Genomic DNA, 21,014 nt, shown 5'->3' with positions numbered 1-21,014 from the left:
GTCTGGATGGATGGATGGATGACTAAATACATAAACAAATAAGTAGGTAAAAATAAAAAAAATAGATACATTACTAAAATAAACACGCATAAAAACAAACAATAATAATCAAACATGAACTCAGATAGGAAGGTCGACGTTTTTAGCATATTGCACTGTATGTATTTGGCAAGAAAACCAAAAGCCTAATGTTAGTACATACTTCCACATACAGTTGAGTAAAATGGCGTCAATTGAGACAAGGGAACTGAGTCCCTTTCACATGAAAAACAGGAGCATTGTTCTTTGCTTTTCGAAAATATTTGATTGGATAGCATACGATTTGGCAAAATAATAGTCTTCATGAAAAAGGATGGAGGAATAAGCAAGAACATTGCTTTCTATGTGGACGTTGACCTTTCCAACATGGACGCTATGTCAGCACGGTATACTGACGGTCAATGTCATTATTCTGTTTTATCTAGATATTCATGTGTCCGTGGTCGACCAGTCGTGTTCCAGTTCAGAGGTCACCAAATTCCGGAAGTTGTTGGCTGCTTATCCTGTTGCAGCTTGCCACTTCGTTGCAAAGCGGTTCTTTTAATTTGTTTGTAAATTGATATCTTGCTAACGGCTACAAGGATTTAGGAGGATTTTATCACCGTCAAAAATTACTTTGGGATTTTGGGAGTTATGCTTTTCGCCGGAATAACACCACGGGAGGAACATAAGACAACGTAAATCAACCGGGAAGGTTGAGGTAATGCCACACTTCTGCATGATAGCGCAAAGTCTTATATATGTTAGGTTTTGATATCCCTCCATTCATCCATTTTCTCAGCCGCTTATCCCCACAATGGTCACGGGGAGTGCTGGACTAACCTCATTTATATTAGCGACGGTAAGATTAAGATTCTGAAAGAGAGATTCTGGAAGGAGCTAGACGAAGTAGTTCTGAGAATCCCAAACAGAGAGAGAGAGCTGTTATTGTGCATGTTGGTGAAGGAAACAGAGGCGATGAAGCAGTGATGGGTATGTAAGGCATCCAGGAAAGGAACTTTGAGGGACAGATGGTGGGGAACTTTATAAAAAGAATGTAAATTGCAATTGTGAACACTTTTTTGCAGAAGAGACAGGAACATAGAATGACCTACAAGTGCTGAGAGAGATGCACGCAGTTGGATTATGTTTTTTGTACCTGATGTAATCTGGAGCAGGTTACTGACTGTTAAATAGTGGTAGAGGTGAGTGTAACTCGACAGCATAGGATAGTGTCGGCTGACTGGTGGTGGGTAGGAAGATTAAGAAGATAAATGTAGAGCAGACAACTATGTGGTGGAAGCTGAGAAAGGAAGAATGTTGTGTGGCATTCCGGAAAGAGGTGAGACAGGCTCTCGATGGACAAAAGACTTGGTTCTGAATCCCCAAAATACAAGACGTCATACAAGAAAATAGATTAGTGAAGAAGTGGGACACTGAGAGGACTGAGGAGAGGTGAAAGGAATACATTGAGATGCAACGTAGGGCCAAGGTTGAGGTGGCGAAGGCTAAACAAGAGGCATATGACGACATGATCACCAGGTTGAACACGAAAGAAGGAGATAAGGATATCTACAGGTTGGCCAGACAGGGAGCGATGGGAAGGATGTCCAGCACTTACAGTGAAGAAAATAAGTATTTGAACACCATGCTATATTGCAATGTCTCCCACTTAGAAATCATGGAGGCGTCTGAAATTTTCTTCGTAGATGCATGTCCACTGTGAGAGAGATAATCTGAAAAGAAAAATCCAGAAATCACAAAGTATGATTTTTTTTTTTTTCAACGATTTATTTGTGTGATACTGCTACAAATAAGTATTTGAGCACTTGAAAAAACAATCTCAATATTTGGTGCAGTAGCCTTTGTTTGCAATTACAGAGGTCAAACGTTTCCTGTAGTTGTTCACCAAGTTTGCACACACTGCAGGAGGGATTTTGGCCCACTCCTCCACACAGATCTTCTCTATATCAAACAGGTTTCTGGGCTGTCGCTGAGAAACATCGAGTGTTTTATTGAAAGGATCGGTGCTGGTCGGCGCTCAGGAGACAAAGACGACACTCAACAAAAGACCAACGTTCCCAAATGCTATTTAGCCTAAATAACTGGCATATTTATTTAGACCAAATGCAAGTTCTCGAAATACAGTTGACATTGCGTGAAATCATCATATGAGCCTCTTATCTATGCCGAGAAGGTGGAGAGCCAACACCCAGGCAGAGCTCCGCTCGTCAACCAGCTGGGCGTTCATACGCAACCCGCAGCAGACTCTACTTGTTTGTACTCTGCATCTCTCTCTTATACTTTTCAGTTGCGTGCGAGAGGAAGGGCGGGTGGCCTACCCGTCCACCCTGGCGCCGCAACGTTTGTTTCCTGATTTACTATTGACACTTAAGAGTGTCCTTCAGGCTCTGAAAAACATCTTACGCAGCCATAACTGTCAAGACATCCCACAACAATGTTCTTTTTTCGTATGCGAACAAGATAGTGAAACGGTCAAAACGTCTTGACCAAAAAACAAGTGAGTGAAAAACAACTTATCTAACCATGGTTGCACAATACATTCGGGTATTCAACGGTTATGGGAAGCATCACTAATTAACACTCCTATCATGGAGTTTCAGGTACCTCCAAAGATTTTTACTTGGGTTTAGGTCTGTAGACCGGCTCGGTCACGCCAGAACCATGATATGCTTTTTTCGAAGCTACTCCTTGGTTTTCCTGGCTGTGTGCTTTGGGTCATTGTCATGTTGAAAGACCTAGCCTCGACCCATCTTCAATGCTCTGACTAAGGGAAGACGGTTGTTCCCCAAAATCTCACAATACATGGCCGCGGTCATCCTCTCCTTAATACAGTGCAGTCGTCCTGTCCCATGTGCAGAAAGCACCCCTAAAGCATGATGCTACCACCCTCCATGCTTCACAGTAGGGATGGTGTTCTTGGGATGGAACTCACCATTTGTCTTCCTCCAAACACGGTTAGTGGAATTATGACCAAAAAATTCCATTTTGGTCTCATCTGACCAGTAAACTTTCTCCCATGACACCGCTGTATCATTCAAATGGTAGTTGCCAAACTTAAGACGGGCCTTGACATGTGCTGGTTTAAGCAGGGGAACCTTCCGTGCCATGCATGATTTCAAACCATGACGTCTTAGTGTATTACAGACAGTTACCTTGAAAATGGTAGTCCCAGCTCTTTTCAGGTCATTGACCAAGTCCTGTTGCAGTCACTCACATTTGACGAGCGCGAACTCGCTCGCGCGCCATTCGTTTTCGCAAATCTGCAGTCGAGCACGAAAAATCACACGCATAAAATTTGTTACAAGTAGAAAAAATAGATATTGAACGACGTTGCTTATTTTGTGACATTAATTTACGTGTTTATTTCATAAGCGTTGTTCATTAAACAAGCCTGCTACAAAACAATCAGTATTCACCCGGAAACAGGAAATGCAAGTTAACCGTTAGGAAGTTACAGGGCCCTCGCCATATTTGCGAACATATATTGAGTCTGACGAGTAAAGTTTTAAAATGGCGAAAAATATTGGCTGTTTATCCGAGCATAAATTCTGTACTGGTATAGACTTTTATGTATATTACAATAATTTGTCTTTGATTCCTGGCTTTAACGTGACAAAAGTTTCATCAGAAGCTATACCAGAAGTAGACCGAGTAGTTGTTTAGATCGGAGACAACTGCCTCTGGGTTCCGCGTCAAATCCACGCTTTGTTGGTATCGGTTCATGCTACCTATGAATGCTATGGAAAATGTCTAAATCTTTAAGATTATCTTCCCAAAAACAAAGGATGACAGTGGTATAAGTGCAGCTTGTCAGCTGCCAACTTTGACGGATGCCCATTACGTGGGAAAGACGCCCAACACAACTTTGTCTGCTGTCGGAAAATCTACATCCTGTGGAGGCAGAGGCAAAAGATTTGCCACGGATGGTTTTCTAAATTCAAATGGCTCAAATTTTTTTCTGCCAATGGTGTATTGACAGTGAAAGAAAAAATCTTCTGACACGCTGAAAATCTTCAATGCCGAAATTGAGTGACTTCGTGAAGCATCAGTAGACAGCTGATCACAAGTTTGCTGCCACTGCAAAGACGTAGTTAACGTAGAACGTGGTTTCAGCAGGCACAACATTGTAAAGACATACCTAAGGAACTGTCTCAAAACATAAAGTGTAAATGAACTGTTAATCGTTAAAATTGAAGGCCCTGAAGAAGAATTGTTTTATTTTGATACAAGTTTCTGTAAATGGCTGAGCAATAAAAAGAGGAGAATCTTTATGGCAGGAATCATGCAAAAACTTAGTGTTTAACAGTGATGTTATTTTCTACAGTCAGGAGTATAGAAGAGGATTGAGAAATTTTCATTTTTATGATGCATCTGTCATTCTTAATGTTTATTAGATTCAGTTACCAATAAAAATACAATTCCTTGTATCACATTTACGTCTGAAAGTTATTTGTATGCATGTAACCTGAGTGTTAGTCGTGTTAGTAGACCTCAATTTGACTGGCATGTGATTGGATATTTTTTGGCTATGATTATAGAAAAGTGGCTAATGAATATTTATTTAGGTTAATAAAATGGCTAATGATGAAAAACGACTAGCCAGGGCCCCAAGTTACGCCAAAAGCGCACGTTCAGAGCTTTTTCACGTGCAGTTAGTGCATTTACGTTTAAAATCATCAACATCATGAGGCATGTCAAAGGAAATTCTGTTACACTAAAAACATTTTTGGGATATAACTATAATAAGTCTCAATACTCCCTCAATAAGTATGATATTGTGATTTACTATGACTTGATCTAAGTTCTAACGTAAAACTAGTCTGTCCATATATCTAAATCCGAACAGTCATTTTCCCCATGTACGCGTTGTCTTGAAACTGAAAACTTTTCCCTTCTACATTCTTTAGGAAGATCTAATCAACTGATAGCTTTCATCAATGGATTGACAATAGATACCGCCGTACATTACGCAAGATTATAACAATACATCATGATTGCTGACAGGAATGTTTCTTATAATGTATCGCTAGCTTGTTGCCACGAAAGCCAATTATGTTGAACTAAACTTTCAGCATTTTCAAAACATTGTGGGTATTGACCGTTCATGTTTATTCCTTGACAGGCTTGTGCATTTAGCTTTTCTTCAGATAAAGTTTGTCAGATCAAGAATTTTTATTGATTAACAATTTTAAATACTGTTTTATATCATGTTCTACTAATATCAGTTGAAATTGGAAATTAACATTCCTGAGTTTGAAATTTTTGTTTTCTATTTTAGTAAAGTATTTGTTTATTTTATTTTTAATTTAGTTATGTAATATTAATCCAGTAAGTTATTTTAAGGTCTTGAGACTCCATCCATAATCACACTCCCAACTTTAGCTGCGAGCATGACAGATGGACCACACCCCTAACTATATCTCCGAGCATGACTGACCACACCCGTACAGTTTTCAAATGTGAGTGACTGCTGTTGTGTAGTACTGGGCTGATTCCTCAACTTTCTATGTATCATTGAGACTCCACGAGGTGATATCTTGCATGGGACTCCACTCCTATTAAGATTGACCGTCAGGTTTACCTTCTTCCATTTTGTAATGATTGCTCCAACAGTGAACCTTTTTCACCAAGCTTCTTGGCAATTTCTCCGTAGCCCTTTCCAGCCGTGTAGAGTTGTACAATTTTGTCTCTGGTGTCTTTGGACAGTTCTTTGCTCTTGGCCATGTTACAAGTTTGGGTCTTACTGATTGTATGGGGTGGAGAGGTGTCTTTATGCAGCTAACGACCTCACCCAGGTGCATCTGATTCAGGATAATGGCTGGGTTGCACATGGCGTCACACTTTTTCATCCGGGTATTTGACCGCCATTGCTGCAAACAAGCAGTTAGCTGTCCATCGTCATCAATGCCAGATTTTTGTTGCGTCTATGGATGTGGAAATCACGGAAGAAGAGACATTGGGAAGCAAATTTTCTGTGTTCCAAACATTAGATTCTATGAAGGAGAAGATACAATGGAGTTATCGAAAAAAATGGCAACAAAAGTGCCTTGCAAATATATGACGTGCAGATCTGAATGAAGCTCGAGTACACAAGGTAAATGGTGATTTAAAAGTCTCTTCTGATCATTTTCTAAGCGCTAAGAATGTGTATTTCTAGTGCCCAGATATTCTACTTCAGGGAGGTCTTTCAGATCCTTTGAAGGTACGTCGTGGTGGAGAGTCTACGGATCGATATCTTCACAGAGTTTGATCTTCTGTACATATCTAGCTTTGGCGACATCGTCGAGTGAATTAAAGTAGGCAGAAAACATCTGCCGCTCGCCGCTTACTTGTGGGTCTGTGGACCTTGCAATGGTGATGTTTGCAACGCCTAGCCTGTCTGTAGAAATTGTGGCGATTATCATCTGATTGCAACCCAAGAATACATGGAGTGGAGGTGGACTTTTAAAGGCGGACTAACAGGTCTTTGAGGGTCAGAATTCTTGCTGATACGTGTTCAAATACTTATTTGCAGCTGTATCACGAATAAATCGTTAAAAAAATCATACATTGTGAATTCTGTATTTTTCTTTTTGGATTATCTCTGTCACAGTGGACATGAACCTACGATGAAAATTTCAGACACCTCCATGATTCCTAAGTGGGAGAACTTGCAAGAGAGCAGGGTGTTCAAATACTTATTTTCTTCATTGTAAGAATGATTAATGATAAAGATAGTGTTGATGGGTTGGACATGTTCAGAGGCGAGAAAGTGAGTATCTTGATAGAAGGGTGCTGATGAATGAGCTGCCAGGCAAAAGACCGAGAGGAAGACCAAAGAGAAGATTGATGGGTTTTGTGAGGGAAGATGCAGCAGATAGGTTTACATGGAAAAAGATGATGTGCTTTGGCAATCCCTAACAGGACAAGCCGAAAGGAAAAGGAAAGACGATATAAACTAATGTAACAGATAACTGACACGGAGTCCACCTCATCCATATTCATGTCAGTGGATGAAATTTTGGTACTCCCCATAAAATCATTGTGAAATGTCTATATCTGAGTACCCACATGCCCGAGGCAAATGAAATTCAATGGGATTTATGTTGGGGGGGGAAAAATAATTATGCGACCTCCCTGTGACAACACATTTTGCTCATTTTCTTTTGTTCTTATTGAATTTCATTGAAAATGTACGCAGCACATTCATGCTTTTCATTGCGAGAAACTTATTTTTCCCCAAAGAAGTAAAACATTATCTTAAAGTTTATTTTTCTTCCACATCATCCACATTTGTTAGACTAGGAAGTATCACATTATTCTTATTATTATTGGAAAATGCGTTTAATGTGTAATTTTGTTTTCACAACTTATTCTAAGACAGTATCCATTAAAACTGTTAGTAGGATGAAATACGGTGCCTCAAGTATTAATACATCGGCAGATGGAATAAAATTTGATTAACTGGAATTTTTTTATCCACACAGCCACAAGCAGTGGACAAAATGAGTGCTAAATATGGCCTGGTTGAGCACAACAGTTCACGGAAGCACGTTTCCATATCCGTTCCATCATCCACAGAGACTATGTCCCCCCATATAAAATCTCTGGAGGAACTGAGGGTTCTGGGGATCAGCCTCAGCAACTTCAGTACGCCCACACAGTTCTTCATCTGTGTGGCTGGAGTCTTCCTCTTTTACCTCATTTATGGCTATCTACAGGTAACAAGCATAATACAGCACCATCTAGCTGGTCCTTGAAAATAGCACATAGCTGGTGTTGACCCAAAACCTGTTTCCATATTTGGGAAATGGAAATGTTTTTCACACATTTATGATATATTATTAGTCGACCCCCACATGGATCTGTTATTTTTCACAAATTATTGGCAAATCTAAAATATTAAAAATGGCTTGCTCTCTTGGGTGGTGTAATGTTAATGGGGCAACAAAAATGTTTTATTTTTGTTTTCTGAAAAGTGGCGGTTTTGGAGAAGCAAGGATTCCGCCTGATGCCAGCAATACGTAAATTTTTGTCTGGAAAGTATATGTTTACAATGCATGAATATGTGACAAAATGCTGACTGTGATTATCTTCTTTGTTTGTCTTGCCACTCAGGAGCTAATATTTTCTGTGGAGGGGTTCAAGCCCTTTGCTTGGTACCTCACTCTTGTACAGTTTGGTTTGTACTCTGTCTTTGGACTCGTTGAGCTTCAATTCACACACGATAAACGCAGAAGGTACAACTACAATACTGTATTTGAAACTACAGTTCATAAAAATTCAAATATATTGGTTGGTTTCAACTCCTAACTTTTTTTTAATTCTCCAGGATACCCGGGAAGATATATATGATCCTTGCATTTCTAACAGTGGGCACCATTGGTCTATCTAACTCCTCTCTTGGTTACTTGAACTACCCAACACAGGTCATCTTTAAGTGCTGTAAACTAATTCCCGTCATGATTGGGGGAGTATTTGTACAAGGTCAGTCTTGCCTTTTTTTTTTTTTTTTTTTTTTTTTAATAATGCCCCAAAAAATTATGGTTCCGATTTTCTAAATTTCAGAACTAGGGTGTAGTTTTTTTTGTTTTTTTGTTTTTCACAAAATATTTTTAGTCCTTCTCCATGTGATCTTAGTACCCAAATTGGAGCCGTATTGTTCGTGTTGAAGCTGCTCGGCATAGCTTAGCCTAGCCTAGCTCGCTAAGAACAAGCCGCACCTGTACACAAATATTTGCTGAGGAAGAAAACATCAAATGCGAGTACCTACACGACCTGCAAAACCTATGTATTGTATACAACAAGGGCTGTGAGTACTTATTTGAAGTTGGGCAAGTGGAAACTTAAACTAGCTTCTCGGCACAGACTACCTTAGCTTAGCTGGCTAACAACGAGACGTGTTTGTGATCAAAATTGCTGTTGAAGAAATATCGAACGTGAGTAACTACATAATTTGTACGACCTACACGACTTGTACAACGAGGGCCGTGAGAACTTATACGAAATTGCACAAGTGGACTCAACCTTCAACTACTGGGCTTAGAGCCATTGTGATTGGAATCTCTTTCATTCCCATATCCTTTAAATCTACATATCCTTGATATTGTCAGACTCGAACCTTACTTACCCACGTACCCTTTTAACTTTAACTTTAACATAGACGAGGTGGTATGGCAATTATTTACCTTATGTGCTGACTTTATTTGATAACTTCTTTTTGACTTTAACTTCACCATAGATTAGGTAGTATGTGAAATGTGTACCTTATGCGCTGACTTTGTTTATTTGATTGCATTTTTTTACTATCTGCAGCCCGGCGGTGAGCACAATCCTGTGCAACCAGTTGGCCGGTCCCAAGCCTGGATAAATGCAGAGGGTTGTGTCAGGAAGGGCATCCAGCGTAAAGCTGTGCCAAAAATATTTGAGCGTTCATCAAACGAATTCCATAATGGATAGGTCGTGGGCCAGGCTAACTACACCCGCTGCCGGCACTGTTAATCTGCAAGGCGTAGGTCGAAATTCATATAATGTAGGTTGAAGACAAAAAAGGAGGAGGAAAGTGGCTTAGTCAGATACAGACCCTACACCTGTGTGAAGGGACATTGAATTTTGAGACTATGACAGAAAAAGCTCGGGAGTAAGTTGACATGATGATAAGGACAAAGGTTAATATATTGTGCATCCAAGAGAGCAACTGGAAAGGGAGAAAGGCTAGAAGTTTAGGAGCAGGATTAATATTATTTTACCATGGAGTAGATGGAAAGAGAAATGGAGTAGGGGCTATTTTAAAGGATGAGCTGGCTAAGAATGTCTTGGAGGTGAAAAGAGTATCAAATGGAGTGATAAGGATGAAATTTGCAATTGAGGGTATGACGTACAATGTGATGAGCGGCGATGCCCCACAGGTAGGATGTGACCTCGACTTAAAAGAGAAATTCTGGAAGGAAATAGTTCTGAGTATCCCAGACATAGAGACAGTTGTGATTGGTGCTGATTTCAATGGACATATTGGTGAAGGAAACAGGGGTGATGAAGAGGTGATGGGTAAGTACAGCATCCAGCAAAGGAACTTTGAGGGTCAGATGGTGGTGGACTTCGCAAAAAGAATGGAATTGGCAGTGGTGAACACTTTATTTCCAGAAGAGACAGGAACAGAGAGTGACCTACAAGAGTGGAGGTAGAAGCACGCAAGTGGATTATATTTTGTGCAGACGGTATAATTTGAAGGAGGTTACCGACTGTATGGTAGTGGTGGGGGAGAGTGTAACTCGACAGCATAGGATGGTGGTGTGTAGGATGACTCTGGTAGCGGGTAGGAAAATTAAGAAGACAAAGGTAGAGCAGAGAATCAGGTGGTGGAAGTTGAGAAAGGAAGAATGTTTTGGAAAGAGGGGAGACAGGCTCTAGATGGATAGGAAGAGCTCCCAGAAGACTGGAATAGTACTGACAAGGTATTCAGAGAGGCAGGCAGGAGAGTACTTGGGGTGTCTTCTAGTAGGAAAAGGGAGACTTGATGGTGGAACCCCAAAATACAGGAAGTCATCTATGGAAAGAGATTAGCAAAGAAGAAGTGGGACACGGGGAGGATTGAGGACAGGCGAAAGGAATACATTGATTATGTGACATAGGACAAGGTAGAGGTCACGAAGGCTAAAAAAGAGGCAAATGACGACATGTACTCCAGTTTGGATACGAAAAAAGGAGAAAAGGATCTCTACAGGTTGGCCAGACAGAGGGCTAGAGATGGGAAGGATGTGGAGCAAGTAAAGGTGATTGAGGATAGCAATGGAAATACGTTGACTGGTGCCAGTAGTGTGCTAAGTAGATGGAAAGACTACTTTGAAAAGTTAATGGATGAAGAAAATGGGAGAGTTGGTAGAGTATAAGAGTCAAGTGTGTATGACTGGGAAGTGGCTTTGATTTGTAAGGGAGAAGTTAGAAAGGCACTGAAGAGAATGAAAAATGGAAAGACACTTGAGGATAGCGATGGAAATATGTTGACTGGTGCGAGTAGTGTGCTCAGTAAATGGAAAGAATACTTTGAGAAGTTAATGAATGAAGAACATGAGAGAGAAGGAAGAGTTGAAAAGGCTAGTGCGAATGACCACAAAGTGGCAATGATTAGTAAGGGGGAAGTTAGAAAGGCACTGAACAGAATGAAAAATGGAAAGACAGTTGGTCCTGATAACATACCAGTGGAGGTATGGAAGCAATTTAGAGAGGTTGCTGTGGAGTTTTTGACCAACTTATTCAATAGAATACTAGAGGGAGAGAAGATGCCAGAAGAATGGAGGAAAAGTGTGCTCGTTCCCATTTTTAAGAACAAAGGTGATGTTCAAAACTGTGGAAACTATAGAGGAATAAAGATGATGAGCCACACAATGAAGTTATGGTAAGTTATGGTAGTGGAGGCTAGACTCGGGACAGAAGTAAGTATTTGCGAGCAACAGTATGGTTTCATGCCTAGAAAGAGTACCAGGGATGCATTATTTGGCTTGAGGATGCTTGTGGAACAGTACAGAGAAGGTCAGAAGGAGTTACATTGTGTTTTTGTAGACCTCGAGAAAGCCCATGACAGAGTACCAAGAGAGGAACTGTGGTACTGCATGCGTAAGTCTGGTGTAGCGGAGAAATATGTTACAATAGTACAGGACATGTATGAGGGCAGCATAGCAGCGGTGAGATGTGCCGGAGGTGTGTCAGAATAATTTAAGGTGGCGGTGAGACTGCATCAGGGATCCGCTCTGAGCCCCTTCCTGTTTGCGGTAGTAAGGGATAGGCTGACAGATGAGGTTAGACTGGAATCCCCTTGGACCATGATGTTCATAAATGATATTGTGATATGCAGTGAAAGCAGGGAGCAGGTAGAGGAACAATTAGAAAGATAGAGGCACGCACTGGAAAGGAGAAGAATGAATATTAGCCGAAGTAAAACAGTGTATATGTGCATGGATGAGAAGGACAGAGGGAGAAGAGATCCTGAGGGTGGACGACTTCAAATACTTGGGGTCAACAATACAGAGCAATAGTGAGTGTGATAAGGAAGTAAAGAAACGGGTCCAAGCGGGGTGGTACAGTTGGCGGAACGTGTCTGGTGTTCTATGTGAGAGAACAGTCTCCGCGAGGATGAAGGGCAGAGTTTATAAAACAGTGATGAGGCCAGCCATGATCTACGTCTTAGAGGCAGTGTCACTGAAGAAACGACAAGAAGCAAAACTTGAGGTCACAGAAATGAAGATGTTGAGGTTCATGCCCGGAGTGAGCAGGTTGGATAGGATTAGAAATGAGCTCATTAGAGGGACAGCCAAAGTTGGATGTTTTGGAGACAAGGTTCGAGAGAGCAGACTTCGATGGTTTGGACATGTTCAGAGGTGAGAGAGTGAGTATATTGGTAGAAGTGTGCTGAGGATTGGGCTGCCAGTCAAAAGAGCGAGAGGAAGCCCAAAAAAAAGGGTTGATGGATGTTGTGACGGAGGACATGAGGACTGTGGATGTTAGAGAGGAAGACTCACAAGATAGGCTTAGATGCAAAAAAATTATACGCTGTGGTGACCCCTAACAGGACAAGCCGATAGGAAAAGAAGAAGAAATTGTGCCGCCATTTTCTTGTCAGTTCTCATTAATTCATGCTCTCTCGTGCAGAACAAGATCAAAATTCATGATGGGGTCTTGCATTGCAAAACACCGGAATATTAGCAGAGATGATAAATAAACTTGATTTAGTCACAAGCGAGGCGGTGGGTAGTACCCAGATGTAGGAATCCGAAAGGTAAGCATGGATTTTCGGAAGGTTTATCGTCATACACATGAACCCTAACCCTATTCACAAGGGAACAGGCTTAGTCCAAAAAAACATGAAACAATGTTAAAAATCGGACATGGCAGAACATGAAATTGTAACTTGACTTGATATAGCTCAATAAAGCTATGACTGACGCTCGTGAACACACGTTAATCCACACAACAATCTGGCAATAAGTGGAATGAAAATCAAGCCTTAAATACACAATGCACAAGCTTTTTTTTTTTTATTTTAACGCCTAAGTGTCAAAAAAGTTGGCTATAACTAGGATGACTCTGCCAGGTCAGTCATTTTGATGTAAATTAAAATAGTGGCATAATAATAATAATTGAATTCTCCAAGTTCACAAAACGCATGTAAACTGGTTGGGTGAACTCCCATGCACCCTCGATGATCCTGCTGAGGGTGTAGAGCTGGTCCACTGTTCCACGGGCAGGACAAAAACCACATTGCTTCTCCTGAATCCGAGGTTCGACTTCCTGACGGACCCTCCTCTCCAGTACCCCTGAATAGACCTTACCAGGAAGGCTGAGGATTGTGATCCACCTATAGTTGGAACACAGCCTCTGGTCACCCTTCTTTAAAAGGGGGACCACCACCCTGGTCTACCAATCCAGAGGCACTGTCTCCGATGTCAACGCGATGTTGCAGAGGCATGTCAACCAGGACAGCCTCACAACATCCAGAGCCTTTAGGAACTCCAGGGGAATCTCATCCACCCCGGCCAGGGCCCTGCCACCAAGGAGCTTTTTAAAGGTCTCCCGACATCCCCATGTACATTGTACAATTTATATTGTTATGAAAATTACATATAATATTATTCACTTCAATGTCTATATGAAAAAAAAAATGAGATGAGAGTGTGTCATTCTTTCGCAAAGTTGCGGAGGTCTCACTTGACATCCCAGTGGAAGCAATATTGCCTGCAACGTCATTTACAGATGTCACACTGGTCCAGTCTCCATTGAGAAGATGCTGTGCCACCTGCTATGGGAGTCGAACAACAGAGTTTTTCGGATTTTTCCGACACCCCTTCTGACACGGAAGCTCTTTTCGAGTCACAGTCAATTGAAGTGACTGGGGAAATATTTCCCTATTGTTTCAAGCCATATTTAGATGATATGCGGATCACTTCTAACTAACAACAGACTCCCAGACAGTATGTATGACAGTAAGTAGCATACTTAGGAGGACCCATGCCAGGCGAAGTAACTGGCCGGTGGAAGGTTGGGAGGGGGGGTTCCTTTGTCATACCGCACGCGGCGAAACCACCTACCCGCCCGATCCACTTCCGCAAGCGACGACGTTGTTCATTATAACCCCAATTTATGTACTGTATTAAAGGGCTACTGTCATGGAATGGATGAGTTTTAGTATGTTATGCCCCCAAATGGACTCGTTTGTTTCCATTAGTTTTACCTCTGGGAAGGTAGCTCGTTGTTCCTTCGTGTTAGCCAAAATGCTGCCTCATTGCATTGCTGGAGATTGCTTGAACACTCAGGAGAATGGATTGACCCTTCATAAGTTTGCAAGGGACCCGGTTCGTTGTGAAAAAAGGATTGCACAGGTGCAGAGGACGAGAGCTTCGTGGGTTCCAAATAACAGGTAGGTGTGTATACAACTACTAAAAAAAATAATAGTTTGGGGCGGACCACATAATCGGTCTTTCATAACGACAAAAGATCAGCGTACGAAACATATCGATGTGCGTGTCGGACGGCCTCAGGCTGCTGCGCAGACGGCGGCGAATCTGAAGAACCCAGCCGAGAATGCCTCACTCGGCTGCGTGCACGCAGTAATGCGCCTTGGCTCGACGGTGTTCATCAAGTACTGCGGCGGCTTAGTGTTTGTGTGTGTGTGTGTGTGTGTGTGTGTATGTGTATATATATATATATATATATATATATATATATATATATATATATATGCTTATATAGTACATATATTGTTTAGTGTAAAATTGCCCCGAGGGGTCGAGACAATAGTGTAATATTGCCCCGTGTCATAAGGGGCCCGTTTGTCTCCCATAGTTAGGGTGCACCGCGTGTTTTCATTGGCGAACATCTGGGTGACGTCACGGATGGAGGATGCAGCCAATATGGCGACCACTTGGATATCGTAGAATGACACTTCTGCAACTTTGTGCATGGATGATGCGCTCTCCGCTCACATTTATTTTTTCGTATAGACATTGAAGTGAATAATGCTATATGTATTTTTCATTACAATATCTACTTTCGTATGTTTATAGGGATGACACTTGGGCTTTAATTATTATGACACGGGTCTTTTGTTACTTCTGAGATGATTACTTCGTCCCCCCCAACTATTATTTTTTTCAATCGCTCTGTACACACCTACCTATCATTTGGAACCTGTGAAAACTTTGCTAAACAAACATGAGCATTGATCGAAACGATCCCATACCGATCATGGCCCATGGCAGCGTTAACCTGTATGGTGTCGGGGAAAAAATCAGCTACTGTGGTTCGAAGATGAAGAAGAGGTGGAAAAGAGTTTCCTTGGCAGAAAGTGAAGAAGAAAGCACAGAGCCTACAATTGAGTGTGGGGACTTTGAATGTTGGGACTATGACAGGAAAAATTCAGGAGTTGGTTGAAATGACGATAAGGAAAAAGGTTGCTATTTTGTGCATCCAAGAGAAAAGGCGGAAAGGCACTAAGGCTAGAAGTTTAGGGGCACGGTTTGAATTATTTTACCATGGTGTAGCTGGGTAAATTAAAGAACTCGAGTTATTTTAAAGGAAGAGCTACCTAAGACTGTCTTAGAGGTGAAAAGAGTGTCAGATCAAGTGATGAGCCTGATATTTGAAATTGAGGGTGTTATGTTTTATGTCTATCCATCCATTTTCTTCGCCGCTTATCTGCACGAGAGTCGCAGGGGTGCTGGACCCTATCCCAGCTGTCAATGGACAGAAGGCAGGTTACACCCACGCAGACACGGGGAGAACATGCAAACTCCACACAGGGAGGTCCGGGATTGAACCCGGGTCCTCATAACTGTGAGGCCAACGCTTTACAGCTGCACCACCGTGCCTCCTCATAAAATATCTTGTTGCTTACATCGGCACACTATGAGGCCAATGCCTCACAGCTCCGCCTCTGTGCAGACCCATAAAGTATCTTGTTGCTTATACAGTACCGGTATGAGAGGCTATCGCTAGGCGGCTCATAACCGGTAATTGTTAGATGTGTGCAAATTTCCATGGCTGGCGAACGAGCCACAACTACGACAGCCACAACTTTATCCTGTCAGGTCAACCCCACGGGAGGTTAAAGAATGACACATTTGGGTGCGTTTTCTCAGTTTTGTGCACAACACGTCGGCATCTTGGCCTACCGAGAACGAATGGTCTGTAATGCTAAGCACCGGTAATGTCACGGGGTCGGGTCAAGGACGTTTCCTATGGGTCTGGCTGTGAAAGTTCGCACTGATGTAGATAATGCGTGGATTTCAGAAGGGTTCTTTATTTTAATTTTTTTTTCAATTAATGTCCAAAATATATGTAATCACAATATTACTTCAGATTGGAGGGTTTATTGTACATATGAATTTTGGACAGTCTTCTTTTAAAAGGCATTGTAGACGTGTTTCTTCGATGGTGCTGTTTTTAGGGGTCATTCGTCAAAATGATGTAGTTGGCACAAAACACCGACCGGCATTGTATACCTTCTTTGGGGGGGCGGCGTGCTTTTAGCGTTTTCTCCCACATGCTGTCCTCTCACACGTCCGCCTTCCCTTTATATCACCAGCGTGTCGGCAGGAAGTGCTCCCAGTCAGTTTCATATTTTGAACCTCGGTGCACACATGAAGGCGCCCTGCATGATAAGCCCCCTTGTCCCTTGTCCGTTTTTAGGAAATTTAAGACTTTTAAGTCCGCCTTATCTTCTTCTTTTTCTTTCGGCTTGTCCCGTTAGGGGTCGCCACAGGGTGTCATCTTTTTCCGTTCAAGCCTATCTCGTGCATCCTCCTCTTTAACAGCCACTGTCCTCATGTCCTCCCTCACAACATCCATAACCTTTTCTGTGGTCTTCCTCTCGCTCTTTTGCCTGGCAGCTCCATCCTCAGCACCCTTCTTCCAATATATTCTCTCTTTCACCTCTGGACATGTCCAAATCAGTCTGCTCTCTCTAACCTTGTCTCCAAAACATCCAACTTTGGCTGTCCCTCTAATGAGCTCATTTCTAATCTTATCCAACCATGTTCACACCAAGCAAGAACCTCAACATCTACATTGCTGCTAGCTCAAGTTCTGCTTCCTGTTGTTTCTTCAGGGCCACCGTCTCTAATCCGTACATTATTGTCCAATGGGAATCCAGCCTAACCTCATCTGTCAGCCTATCCATTACTATCGCAAACAGGAAGGGGCTCAGCGCGGAACCCTGATGCAGTCCCACCTCTACCTTAAATTCTTCTGACACACCAACGGCACATCTCACCGCTGTTCTGCTACCCTCATACATGTCCTGTACTATTCTAACATATTTCTCTGCCACACCAGACTTGCGCATGCAGTGCCATAGTTACTCTCTTGGTACTCTGTCATAGGCTTTCTCTACGTCTACAAAGATACAATGTAGCTCTTTCTGACCTTCTCTGTACTTTTACACGAGCATCCTCAAGGCAAATAGTGTATCTGTGGTACTCTCGCAGATACTTACTTCTGTCCTGAGTCTAGCCTCCACAACTCTTTCCCAGAACTTCATTGTGTGGCTCATCTTTATTCCTCTATAGTTTCCACAGTTCCGAACATCACCTTTGTTCTTAAAAATGGGAACTAGCACACTTTTCCTCCATTCTCCTGGCATCTTCTCTCCCGCTAGTATTCTATTGAATAAGTTGGTCAAAAACTCCACAGCCACCTCACCAAATTGCTTCCACACCTCCACTGGTATGTCGTGAAGACCAACTGTCTTTCCATTTTTCATTCTGTTCAGTGCCTTTCTAACTTCTCCCTTACTAATCAAAGCCACTTGCCAGTCATTCACGCTTGCCTCCTCTACTCTACCTTCTCTCCCATTTTCTTCATTCATTAACTTCTCAAAGTACTCTTTCCATCTACTGAGTACACTACTGGCACCAGTCAACATATTCCCATTGCTATCCTTAATCACCTTTACTTGCTGCACATCCTTCCCATCTCCATCTCTTTGTCTGGCCAACCGGTAAAGCTTCTTTTCTCCTTTTCTATCCAACATGGAGCACATGTCATCATATGCCTCTTGTTTAGCCTTTGCCACCTCTATCTTTGCCCTACGACTCATCTCAATGTATTCCTTTCGCCTCTCCTCAGTCCTCTCCGTGTCCCACTTCTTCACTAATCTCTTCCCTTGGATGACTTCTTGTATTTTGGGGTTCCACCACCAAGTTTCCTTCACCCCTTTCCAACCAGAAGACACCCCAAGTACTCTCCTGCCTGCCTCTCTGAATACCTTGTCAGTGGTATTCCAGTCTTCTGGGAGCTCTTCCTATCTATCTAAAGCTTGTCACCCCTCTTTCCGAAAGGCAAAAAAACATTCTTCCTTTCTCAACTTCCACCACCTGATTCTCTGCTCTGCCTTTGTCTTCTTAATTTTCCTACCCGCTACCAGAGTCATCCTACACACCACCATCCTATGCTGTCGAGTTACACTCTGCCCCACCACTAATTTAGAGTCGGTAACCTCCTTCAGATTACACCACCTGCGTGCTTCTAACTTCGCTCTTGTAAGTCACTCTATGTTCCACTCTCTTCTGGAAATATGTGTTCACCACTGCCAATTCCATCCTTTTTGTGAAGTCCACCACCATCAGCTGCTCAAGGTTTCTTTGCTGAATGCCGTACTCACCCATCACTTCTTCATCACCCCTGTTTCTTTCGCCCACATGTCCATTGAAATCTGCACCAATCACAACTCTCTCTCTGACTGGGAATTTCAAATTTCAGCCTCAGCACTCAATCTGATACTCTTTTTACCTCCAAGAAGCCAGCTCTTCTTTTAAAATAACCCCTACTCCATTTCTCTCCCCATGTACTCCATGATAAAATAATTTAAACCCTGCACCTAAACTTGTAGCCTTACTTCCTTTGCACTTACTCTCTTGGATGCACAATATATTAACGTTTCTCCTAATCATGTCAACTAACTCCTGAGATTTTCCTGTCATAGTCCCAACATTGAAAGTCCCTACATACAGCTATTGGTTTTGTGCATTCCTATTCTTCTTCCGACTAAGCCGCTTTCCTCCTCCTTTTATTGTCTTCAACCTACATTATCTGAATTTCTACCTGCGCCTTGTAGATTAACATTTCCGGGTGCGGGTGTAGGAAGCCTGGGCCACGACCTAACTGCAGTAGAATTCGCATGATGAACGCTCATATATGTTTGGTACAGTTTTACGCCGGATGGCCTTCCTGACGCAAACCTCTGCATTAATTCGGACTTTTAAGTGCGCCTTATAGTCTTGAAAATATAGTAATCTGAAGGTTACTGACTGTAAGGTAATGGTACGGAGAGTGTAGAAAGACACCAAATGATGATGATGTGTAGGATGACTCTGGTGGTGGGTAAGGAAGATTAAGAAGACAAAGGTAGAGCAGAGTACCATGTGGTGGAAGTTGAGAAAAGAAGAGTGTTGTATGGTCTTTCAAAAGAGGTGAGACAGGCTCTCAGGAAACAGGAAGCTCTCCCAGAAGACTGGACTACTCCAGCCAAGATTTTCCCCTCGGAAAAGGGAGGCGACTTGGTGGTGGAAACCCAAAGTACAGGAAGTCTTACAAGAAAAGAGGTCAGCGGAGACGTTGGACACAGAGGACCGAAGAGAGGAAAGAGGAATACAGTAGTGTTAAAAATAAAACCAGTCCAATGTGCTAAACCAGATTAATCAGTGTTTTCAGTCTACAGTATTTCTTATTGCTACATGTCAAATAAGTTACCAGTATGTGCAGTAGATTCTCAGAAAAACAACAAAATGCAGCTTTCATGATTAGCACCCTCTTAAACAATTTGTTGAAAGGGGTGTGTTTAAAAACATACCAGTGTTTCATTCAATTAATGAGATCCTCAATCTTGTGAACAACACGTGCGAATCACGTAGTCCCTATTTGAGGATGAAGCAGCACCTGTTGAACATGCATTTCTCCACAAAAGCCTGAGGAAAATGTCGTTCAACACGTTGTTCACAAGAACAGTGAACTTTGATTAAGTTTCATTGGAGAGGGAAACCTGATGAAGAGATGGCAAAAAAATATATAGGATGTTCATATGAAATGATCTCTAATGCCTTAAAATGGAGAGCAAAACCAGAGACGTGACAGAAAACAGTTTCAAAAGAAACCAAAAAGTTTGGATAAAATACTTTTGAGTTTGTAAAGTCAACAGCAGACTATTTTTTTAACCCACGCCTTTCAACAAAATTCCCAATTGCACAGCCTCAAGAGTATGCATCTCGTGAATGTCACCTCTTTGGCAGGGAAGGAGCCTGAGCTGGTGTGTGAGGTCAAGAAGTTCTGTCTAAATATAGTCGGACTCTCCTCGAGGCACTGCTTGGGCTCTGGTACCAGTCCTCTCTAAAGGGACTGGATTCTGTTCCATTCTGGAGTTGTCCACGATGAGAGGCACCAAGCAGGTTTGGGTATACTTATTACCCCTGGCTCTGCGCCTGTATGTTGGGTTTCAACCCAGTGGATGAGAGGGTAGCCAGCCTTTGAGTAGGGGGACGGGTCCTGACTGTTGTTTGTGCCTATGCACCAAACAGCAGTTCAGAATACCCACACTTTTTGGAGTCCTTCGAGGGACTGCTAGAGAGCGCTCCCTATGTGGACTCCATCATTCTGCTGGGGGACTTCAATGCCTACGTGGGCAATGACGGTGAGACCTGGAAGGGCGTGATTGGGAAGAACGGCCACCCCGATCAGAACCAGAGTGGTGTTCTGTTACTGGAGTTACGTGCTCATCTCGGTTTGTCCATAACGAAAAACATGTTCAGGCACAAGAGAGTCTACATGTGCACTTGGGACCAGGACACCCTAGGTCGCAGTTCGATAATCGACTTTGTTGTTATGTCATCGGACTTGCGACCGCATGTCTCAGACACTTTGGTGAAGAGAGGGGCGGAGCTGTCACCTGATCACCGCCTGGTGGTGAGTTGGTTCCGATGGTAGATGCCGGTCCGATGTGGCAGACCCAA

At 42.4% G+C, this 21,014-nt stretch overlaps 1 protein-coding gene across 1 annotated transcript in view; it reads left to right on the top strand.

Moving 5' to 3' along the window:
• The first annotated feature begins 501 nt into the window (after positions 1 to 501).
• Positions 502 to 21,014, top strand: part of slc35b3 (solute carrier family 35 member B3) — a 37,633-nt gene continuing 17,120 nt past the window's right edge. Inside the window, exons 1-4 of the mRNA XM_061805545.1 lie at positions 502 to 739; positions 7,509 to 7,742; positions 8,140 to 8,261; positions 8,354 to 8,508. Coding sequence (XP_061661529.1) covers positions 7,527 to 7,742; positions 8,140 to 8,261; positions 8,354 to 8,508 — 493 coding nt within the window. The 5' untranslated portion in view covers positions 502 to 739; positions 7,509 to 7,526. The remainder of the gene's footprint in view (positions 740 to 7,508; positions 7,743 to 8,139; positions 8,262 to 8,353; positions 8,509 to 21,014) is intronic.

This window comes from Syngnathoides biaculeatus, chromosome 19 (assembly GCF_019802595.1).
Source record: "Syngnathoides biaculeatus isolate LvHL_M chromosome 19, ASM1980259v1, whole genome shotgun sequence".
NCBI classification, from domain to species: Eukaryota; Metazoa; Chordata; class Actinopteri; order Syngnathiformes; family Syngnathidae; genus Syngnathoides; species Syngnathoides biaculeatus.
Note: the sequence above shows the minus strand (reverse complement) of the source record. Positions and strands in the feature narration are given on the sequence as shown.